At 38.5% G+C, this 9,563-nt stretch overlaps 1 protein-coding gene across 1 annotated transcript in view; it reads right to left on the reverse strand.

Moving 5' to 3' along the window:
* Positions 1–246: 246 nt before the first annotated feature.
* The window catches only part of PRKD1 (protein kinase D1), a 74,392-nt gene continuing 65,075 nt past the window's right edge, over positions 247–9,563 (reverse strand). The window contains 2 exon segments of the mRNA XM_009319339.1: positions 247–1,213; positions 3,435–3,520. Of these exon segments, the coding sequence (XP_009317614.1) occupies positions 995–1,213; positions 3,435–3,520 (305 nt within the window). The 3' untranslated portion in view covers positions 247–994.

Raw genomic sequence — 9,563 nt, forward strand, 5'->3', positions numbered from 1 at the left:
GGTACAAAATCAGTGTACTGAACTTCCCCGCTCCCCCAGTATGTTTCAAAACTGAGCTTATGATATAAAATCAGTCCAAGTAGGTTCTTACAAAGTGTGTTTTACAGGTACGCAGGTTAGCTGGCAGTATTTTCCTACCTAGCTCCACATGGGCTTCTTAATGATGAACTAATTTACTCCACCTACTTCTGATGCCATTCCAGGGATTTTTTAAACAGAAAGATTAATCAAATGAACCTATTTTAACAAGACTTTTATTGAAAACATACACAAAGTCAACAAGTTATTTAGCTTCTGAATGTACATATTAGAGAATATTCATATTAGAGAAGAATATTTTAAGAAAAGGGGAAATACAACCGACATATGCTGCAGTTTACGTTACTAAGGCATTTAGGCTTAAGAGCAAGTTATAGTGTGTGTGTCTGTATCTATATACACAAACACACAAACATATACACACAGGTTATCTGATTTGAAACTGTACAGTGCTATGGAATTCGTTATTTTTTGCTTTTTGTATTTTTCCGACACTAAATAAAGCTTTTATCCAAATGGTAGAAGTTGTTCACAGAACAGCAGTTATAATCTACTCTTCAAGAGTTTGCTTACAATTACAATACTAACGATGCACAAACCCCCCCCCCAGATCTTCATGGGAAAGTTCCTCTTACCAAAATGAGGCTCAAGTAAGAAAAACACTAGTTTGCAAAGGCACCGTGGAGACAGGTTTTAATACATTAAATACAACATGAATCATTCACAATAACAAGTTTAGTGTTTCTGGGAACTTTTGTGAATACAACACAGTTGGTCACACAAAAATGTTTCTGTTGATTTGTCTTGGCAGCTCAGACACATCAACAGTGTAACAGCATAACAGCTTTGTTCCCATCTGACAGAAAATAATGGCAGTTCTGCAAGGCAAACGTTAAACCTGACCGTATGTATTTATTAATTCCACAGTGTTTTGACAGATTATAGGGGATGCAACTTAAAGGATGCTGACACGCTCACTGAGGGCTTTCATTTCTGTTTCTTCTAGCTTGGTGTTTTCATTGTGGTTAGCACTTGGACTGATAAGGTGTGCTGGATACAGCAATCCATGTTCTCCTGAATACCGTTCCCACCGGGAGTCATCACTTTCATGGGTGATATAACGTTCCCCCATTTTACATTCAAGTTCCCTTAAATCTAACCAGGTTTGATAGTCCTGAAATAAAATAACAGTATTAGTTTTAACATTCCTAAAATAAATTACGTTCCCTTCTACTACCAATAATATGCAAAGTGCTGTTAACTTGGCAATCTAAAGGTCATGCATCCCTATTGCTCCAGAACGGAAAAATCTTATAATTAATAAATACGAAATCTGCCTATAGAGATAGCTTTCATTTCTAGAGGATTATTTGATAGATTAATTCTATTAAACTCTGTCCTAAGTATAGTATGGACATGTTACAGGTTGTTTTGCAGAATGTATCAATAGTCTACAGATTTCCACGACATCTAAATGAGGCATGGGTGGTAAAATGATTCCTTGCACTAGTCACAAGATGAATAAGGAAGAAGAAACATCTTTAAATCATACACGTACATCCTAGTGATCCATATCAGCTATTCAAGACAGTTGCTCCATCTCAGTATAATGGTGCAGGATATGAATTCATCTTGGCCTAGAAAAAATCCACTTTTCCAAACTTAGGCAATTACTGGTATGCTCAAAGAGATGTATACATCTAAACATCAAGGTACTTTGGATCTCCATGTCGACAGTCAACAGTAAGGCTGGAAACTGGTTTGGTTCTCACGCTGTTTAGACCATCATGCTCTGCAGCCTCTAGTCTGCCTAAAGTATATCTCAGGTTTAATAATTTCTTTTCTTATTCCCACCCAAAGCATACATGAAGCTGCAGTAATAAAGCCAATCCTAGCCCCATGCAAACTAACCTCTGCTCACAATCCTATATCCAGTTTTCTTTTTTCTCCTTCACCTTGTCTCAACCTAAGACACAACCCTGGTCACCTAGCCAAAGCACCAGAAAGCCCACACACTGTAAATGCATGAAAGCCTTCATCTTTTGTATCTCACATCTTTTGGCCCACTTCTTACACAGACATCCTCTCAGAAATCACCTCTAAGTCTCACTGCCCCGCACCACTGTTATCTTTCCTCAGGCCACAAGGTTGCGCTCTGCTGGAAAGAGGACTCATCTCAACCATGGTGCTAGAACTCGTGTTGTACTGCCTCACCTTAGTTCACCTCCACTCACTATTGCACAAGCAATAAAAGTGGATGTACAAAGGTGAAGGACTCTGTCCCATCATGTGAGACAGCCAGCATCCTTGTTGCAGGCCTTAGCCCAGTTCACCTGTCTGGTCCCCAAAGGCTCAGACAAATGCATTCTGCAATGGTTGCCAGGGAGAAGAACGGTCTTGGAGGAAAAGACTGGAGAGTGGCAGGAAATCTGGGAGGAAGAAAGCAAGCCCAGGAGAATTGTCCCTAGGGAAGGTGGGGTGTGGGGTGGGAGGTTGCACTCCTCTTCCTCCTATACCAGCAGGTCACCCTCTACTTTGAGAAACAGTTGCAAATATAAGGTACTGGAGTAGGAGCCAGTTCTCAGTTTGGATAAAGATTCCTTTGGGATTGTGGACTACGCATCTAATCTGTGCCATGCCGGTGTCATGATTACTTTCCTACACGCAAATGTGGATCCCTTGGGAGATCCCACCAGCTGATGTCCCAGCCTGGCCTTGGCCCATCCCCGCCCCATGGAGGTGCCCAATGCCCTAGCCTACTGTTTTCCCCAGCCTGTCCTGCTCCCTGGCTGGAGGCGGTGGGACAGGCCTTCGCTGCTCACTGCACTAATTCTCTTTTAGGTCTTTCAACACGCAGTGATTTGGCTGCTGCCAGGATGAAAAATAACATATGAGGAACAGAAGGCAGTGGCTGCTAGCATCTCAAAAATTCATAACATTTCAGTTTTCAGTTGAAGATTTCAATTGAAGGTGGCTAATGTATTTTCCCAGAAAGCATACAACTTCACTAGTTCTTCTGATGACTGTGAAACGGCAGATCACTGATTAGTTTTAATAAGAAGTGAATCAGGGTAGACTCCAGGCAATGAAAAAATGTAAGTCAAATTACTATAAAGGGTTTTTTTAATATATATTGTGTTCTCAGTAGACAAACAAGATGATAAAATATTTTTGTAGTGTATTTTGAAAACATGAGTGTTCAGCATTGGAATCTAATATTTCAAAAATTAATTAGAATATATGTGTAAATTGGTGAAGGAGTATGAGGTTCTCAGGACCTGAAAACCTCTTCAGGTTTGTAGATTTGCTTAGATTCTATTGTGCTTAAAGATGAAAACTTTTTATATACTTAGAGCTTAAATACGTAGGAAAAAACATGGAATTCGTAGCAATACCTGTAACCATGGGTGGCTTAATGTTTTGTCCACACTGTAGCGCTTTCTCATTTTCACTTGCAACAAATTATTTATGAGATCAATAGCTAGAAAGAAATAATATTGGAAAACATCAGTTTAAATATATTTGTTTCAACTAGGACATACAAACAGAGAGATAAACAGATATGGTAGTTGTAAAAAGAGGACAGTTGTCCCTCCTTACTCCAGCTTTTTACAAACTGCAGTCAATGTTGATGTCCCTGAAGGTACCCATGCAACCCCTCCTAAAAGGATTACAACTGTTTTACTAAGCAGTTGCCTGCTAGCTTGTATATTGTCTACCTCTGTGTGTTCATTTGCAAGGCATGCAGCAAATTCTGAAGATAATTCTCACTCAGTTCCTACTCAAGTGAAAAAAATCTCATGTAAGTGAGAACTACAGTATTCTTCAGGTACCACAGTAAACATATATATATATGCATATATTTCTCTGAGACTCTCAGTATCACTTTTAGATGACTGATAGCAGCACTTTTTCAGGCACTGTGTGGAAGAATCAGGTTTTGTAAGTCACTAAGTCTTGCAATACTACTCTTCTGAACTGAGCATTGCTTCTACCTGCTAGTCAGCAGTCTGGTGTTTCATAAAGGTGAGAGGGTTTCTTTACAAATTTCTTAATTTCTGTGTTTTTGAAGGAGTTGATGATTCACTGAAGTTATAGGTATGTGTGCTGTGGTGCCTGAAGGGAAGAAGCCCATGAGTCAATGACCAGTGCATGGAACTGCACTGAGTGACCCATTTGGAAAAATCTCTGGGATGACATCGCTGAGCTTTGAATGCATCTAATAAAGCCATTAAAAAACAAACAAACAAACAAACAAACAAAGAGGGTATCATGAAAGGTTAAATTCTGTTCTAGGTGGTGCTAAATGTTCGGCATGTGTTCTGGGGGAAGCTTATTGCTACAGAACAACTGACATCACAAGGAATTATAACATCACTGCCACTTTCCCATTTCATCACAGAATCCCTTGGCTTGTGCAAAGTATGCTGGTTTACATCTTTATTTCTTTGTTTATATCCTGGTGACAGGGAAAGATGGTCTTGAAAGTAACACAGAAACATGGCATCACCAAGGGGAATTGGGTCTGAAACATGTCAGATGGACATTGTTGCCAGCTAGATATTGAAGGAGCTGAATAATCATCTTGTCTGTTTTAAGAGCAGGAGATGAGACAGGATTCTTTAAACTGGTACATGTCTGAGGTGCATTTTGTGCAGCAACATGGACAAGCTTTTCTTTTTTAACAGAGGCTTCCTCTCTCCAGGCTCCATGTGCTAACTACTTTTCTGAGCGTTTCTGCCATGGGGCAGAGCACAATGTCCAGGAAAATGGGAATGTATATGGCATGTATGCAGTAAGTTTGACAGACAAAACTATTCTTAGCAAAGCCATGCTTTTCCTGGAGCAGATGGTCCTAATCTTACTTTTTCTGTTGTGGACAAACATATTTAGCTACTGCCTCTTTTAGTGTACAGTACAGTTCACGCTAAATTCCCTAACTCATATTTATTTTATTCCCTCTCAAAATGTCTGTGAAGTAGATGTGGGATCAGAAAGCCAGTGGATAGCCAATAGGACCACTACTGATAGATGACAGCACTCTGAAAACTCATGTTTTCCAAAACAGTAGGGTTAATCTTTTTCGTCTGTATCAGCAAGAGAAGTTCTTGAGTTCCAAGCTACGAGGAAGAGACCAGAAAGTCAGTCATATGCCACGGACCAGTTATAGAGTGACTTCTGATATAAACTGGGAAAAAGTAGTGGCCATCTGACGCTTGGAAGAGGAGAATAGTTCTTACCCACTGCAGTAAATCTGGGTATCAGCAAACATCAGCATCGTCTGCAACACGGTCAGCTTACCCTTAAATTCAGCAGAATTACAGTAAGACTTCAGTCTGTCTTTTGATAAATAGGCCAGTGCTGAATGTGAATTTAATAGGGTTCCTATTTATTTATATCTTCAGTGTTATTCAGGTGTATACGATCTTCAGAGATAATTTTTTATCATTCACTATGAATCTCAGTTTGGCAAATAGGTCAAGAACTTGATGAAAGAGATGATTGTCCAGAGAACTGAATTCAGTCAGCCAATGGTTGAGACATAAGTGCATGTTTCCCAAGATGTGCCTATGTAACTGCCAAGTACCTACTGAATATTCTTCCTGCCATGGAGTATTGATAATGTCTTTATTATGGATCTTTTGTCCAACCCACTGGAAGCAGGTATGACCGTGAGCCTTACAAGTGATGAAATTATACACAGTTATTCAGCCTCCCCCAAGTTACAACAGGATGGAGAACCCTTTGCCCCCTTTTTTTCTTCCCTTCAGGACAATGACATACTACGTGTAATAACATTTCCCTTCGTACTCTTGGGGGAAATTGTCAATAGGTTGCTGAACAGATCAGAAAGGCATCGGTCTAGAAACAATCACAAGAGAAGGTACACAAAGACGAAAGTGAAAACGCAACTTCATAGGATGGTTAGGATTGTCAGTATTGAGCAATAATTTGCTCTTGAGAACAGTTTACACAGCCTGCTTGTTTCACAACTGGAATATTGCTGTCTGTGTAACAAGTTTTGGTGTTTGTTTTTAGTTCTTTATCTAGGGTTCTTTTCACCAGGAAAGTTTTGAATATCACTTGCCTTTTGGCAATAAATAAGCACAAATGCAAACGTGATTATTATGAGGACTTAGGGCCCAAACTATTTGATACAATTCCCTTTGCTTTAATACTCAAAGTTTTCAAATGTAGGAGAAGAATGAGATCAAACTCGAGTTTCAACAGCAAAAAGGATGTGCTATTTTTTACCAGGAAATCATGCGATCCAAGAAAAAACACTTGTCAAGCGTAAGAGTTCCGAGTATCAGAAGTCAAGATGCAGGCAACATGTACTGGTAACAAAAGGACAGTGCTGTGTAAAGGAAAGCAGAAGATAGGGAGTTCAATATAGACAGGCTGAGTGTTGGAACTGAAGGATTAAAGGATTTCCTTAGGGATCCGGAATAGTCTGTTAATGAGAAAACTCTGAATTTAACTGCTGCCAACTAAACTGTAGAGGTTCAGACACTGATAGGTTCTGTGGAACTACTTAAAGGAAATGAGGAAAGATCCTGGTTATTCTCTCTCTTTCAGCTTACAGAAAACCATCCTGTCCTGATAGTCTCCTCACAGCCACTACCTAACATAATTTGGTCTGGCTACAGTTCATATAAGATGTACAAACAGTAAGATTCATGTTGACTCAATTTCAGAATTTAAAAAAAAATATATATATATAATTAATAGTTTGATGATTACTTTTTGAGTTGTATTGCTTAAAAGCACTGGCAATAAAAATTTGGAAGGTATTAACATTTAGTTTAGACATACAACTCAAGTGTGATTCATGGGACCAAACTGGGGCACCAAATGTTAGGAAATTGAATTTTCTGTCTAGGAAGATAAAGCAGTTTTGAGGAAAGGGGAGCAACTACACTGTATTTTAAATTAAATTTTATGAATTTTCACTAGAGACTGATTATTTTTTTTTAAATCAGGTTTTAAAGTAATCCCTATCAGACATTTTAGGAGCTTTATAAAATTTTACAATATTCCTCTGTAAAATCAATAATTCAATAAATGCAGAGAGTTAGAAAGACCACCTATGGTCTGCACACCTTCTGCAGGAATCCAACAGGTTATCACCAAGGAAGCAACCTGTATGCAAGCTCTGAGAAGATTATGGTATTGCTTTTCCTAACACATTTATGGGCTTCTGTTTACTTCCCATGATCTAAGGATAGCTTAAGTAGCCAGCTGAGAGCTTATCAAGTTCCAGGAGCTGGAGACTTTGCTAAAGGAGATAAACTAGCCACCTGCTCCAGTAGCATGACTACTGGTCATTTAGATAGGTGATCATTCAGCAGAATCCCCAACAGGAAGATTCAAATGCAGCTTTAAAAAGCTGTATGTCCCCTTGATTTTAGGAAAGATTGCTCTTTAGTTGCATTTTACTGGAAAGAACCTCCAGAGTCAGGAGGTTCATGTTTCTAAACTGCTTATGGTACTTTATTATTATGGCAAATAATTAATTATAGTAGACACAGTAACAGTTTTCACCCTAAGTGTCAAATTAACACATGATAATGACAGTTTTCATAGGAATGACTGCTTTAACTCAATTAGGATGTAACTCACTCATTAACACAGAAGTTTACGAAATATCCGAAAACCCTATTACGAACCTACCATTCATTTAGTCCTACCATACAGACTTTAGCTTTTCACATATGTTATAAAAAAGAAATCACCTTAAGGATATCAAGAAAAGCAGTGCCGAATTAACAATAAATTTATACTTGGTCCAGAATTTTTAAAGTATACCCATAATATTAGCTACTCCTACAGCCATCGCTAGCAAAAATTTAAGCTGCTGCCATTAATATAAAACTTAGGACTTCCTAGGCCCTGGATTCTTCTGAGTATAGCTCTGTTGATTAGTGGTATAATTTTTTCGTACACATAAACCCCTTCTCTATTGCTGGTCAATACAGCTTTGTTGACAAGTGCTGTAGTATACATGCAGTTATTTTGGCAAAAAATAATCTTCAGCTGGTAGAGCTTATTATTTTCAGGGACACAGATTCAAGAAATCCTTGGCAATTATAAGCTGCACCTCTACAAGAGAGGTTTTCTAATACTAATCTATGCTAGCAAACGTGTAAGTAGAGCCAACACCTTAGTTTAAACAGCTAGTTAAAAATTTACTGAGGTAGAGAGCATCTTTGAGCTGTAACATGCATTTGACCTCCTCGTACTTAATGCGTATTCATGTGACTTTCTCATTAATGTGTGAAACAGAGTTTCTATTCACATTATGCTGAAACAAGTCTATATAAATACTGGCATGAAGGCAGCTGTGGTATTTATTTCTGACTCAAAAGCAGTGTAACAGGCACACCATGATCAGATTTAATGCATGGAAGAAGTTGCATTGTTTCTTCACAAATTATTTAATAATATGGAGTAACGTGAAGCACCTAATCAACAGTGTGCACATCACATAGCTCATCAGGCTAGTAGTAATAGCTGTGTTGGTAGCTGATGACAAAAAATTATGAATACAATGATTTATGAAAATTCTACAACAGAACGAAACACACTATGAATAACCCAAAGCTTGACATAGCACATTTTAGGACCATGCATTTCACAAGAACAGCCACCACAGTGAAGACACACTAGGTAAAATACACTAACAGGCAGAGGGTCAAAATCCTTCACGGAGTAACCTGTAGCTAAGCCAAAATAAATCTTTTGAGATGATGCAAATTTGGTGGACTGGAAGGTCAAAGTTGGAAATGAACAGGAATGCTGTTGAAAATAGCTCCACGTTTGACAGATGTGAAATTTAAAGCTATGAAATAGGAGAGAATTCTGCAAGTAGATTCCTCTGTATTTAATATCTAGCAAAATTCCACAATGAAGCCTGAATTAAGGTCAAATTGTCATACAGCCATTTGGTGAATTTGGAAATGTAAGCTGGCTTGACAATCATTGAAGACAGAACAGAAATAGTAGATTGGGCAATGGAATGTTGAATGGCTGTGACAAAATCTGGTTTTATACAAGATACCCAAAGCTTACCACAGAAACTACCTCTCTACAGTAACGTCTTACAATTCAATTTAGACATACAAACACAAACTCCGTTTTTGGGGAGTATTCTTTCAAAAGAGAGAAGCTATTGGAAGAAGGTGGGAAAATGCAGCCGCTTAGTGGGGGTGGAAATCAGAATTCCCTATGGAGGAATCTGTGAGATTGTGCGTGTGTGTGTGTGTGTGTGTATGTGTATATATATATATACACAATCTCTGAAAAACCTTAAAATGTAAAGCGATTGGGTTTGGTGAAGTTAGAGAAGGGATTTTGTGCATGAGGGCTAAGCTTTGGGAAAAGATGCTCACAGAAATGTTCTGAATGGATAATCAGTTGGGAAAAATACATTTCTGAGAGCTACAGAAGTTGAAAGGTCTTAGTTTTTATAGGTTAAGTTTTAATGGGGGAAGAGGACAGACAAAGCATTGCAAAGAAAAGCT

The sequence above is a fragment of the Pygoscelis adeliae genome, unplaced genomic scaffold (assembly GCF_000699105.1).
Source record: "Pygoscelis adeliae isolate BGI_AS28 unplaced genomic scaffold, ASM69910v1 Scaffold71, whole genome shotgun sequence".
Classification (NCBI taxonomy): domain Eukaryota; kingdom Metazoa; phylum Chordata; class Aves; order Sphenisciformes; family Spheniscidae; genus Pygoscelis; species Pygoscelis adeliae.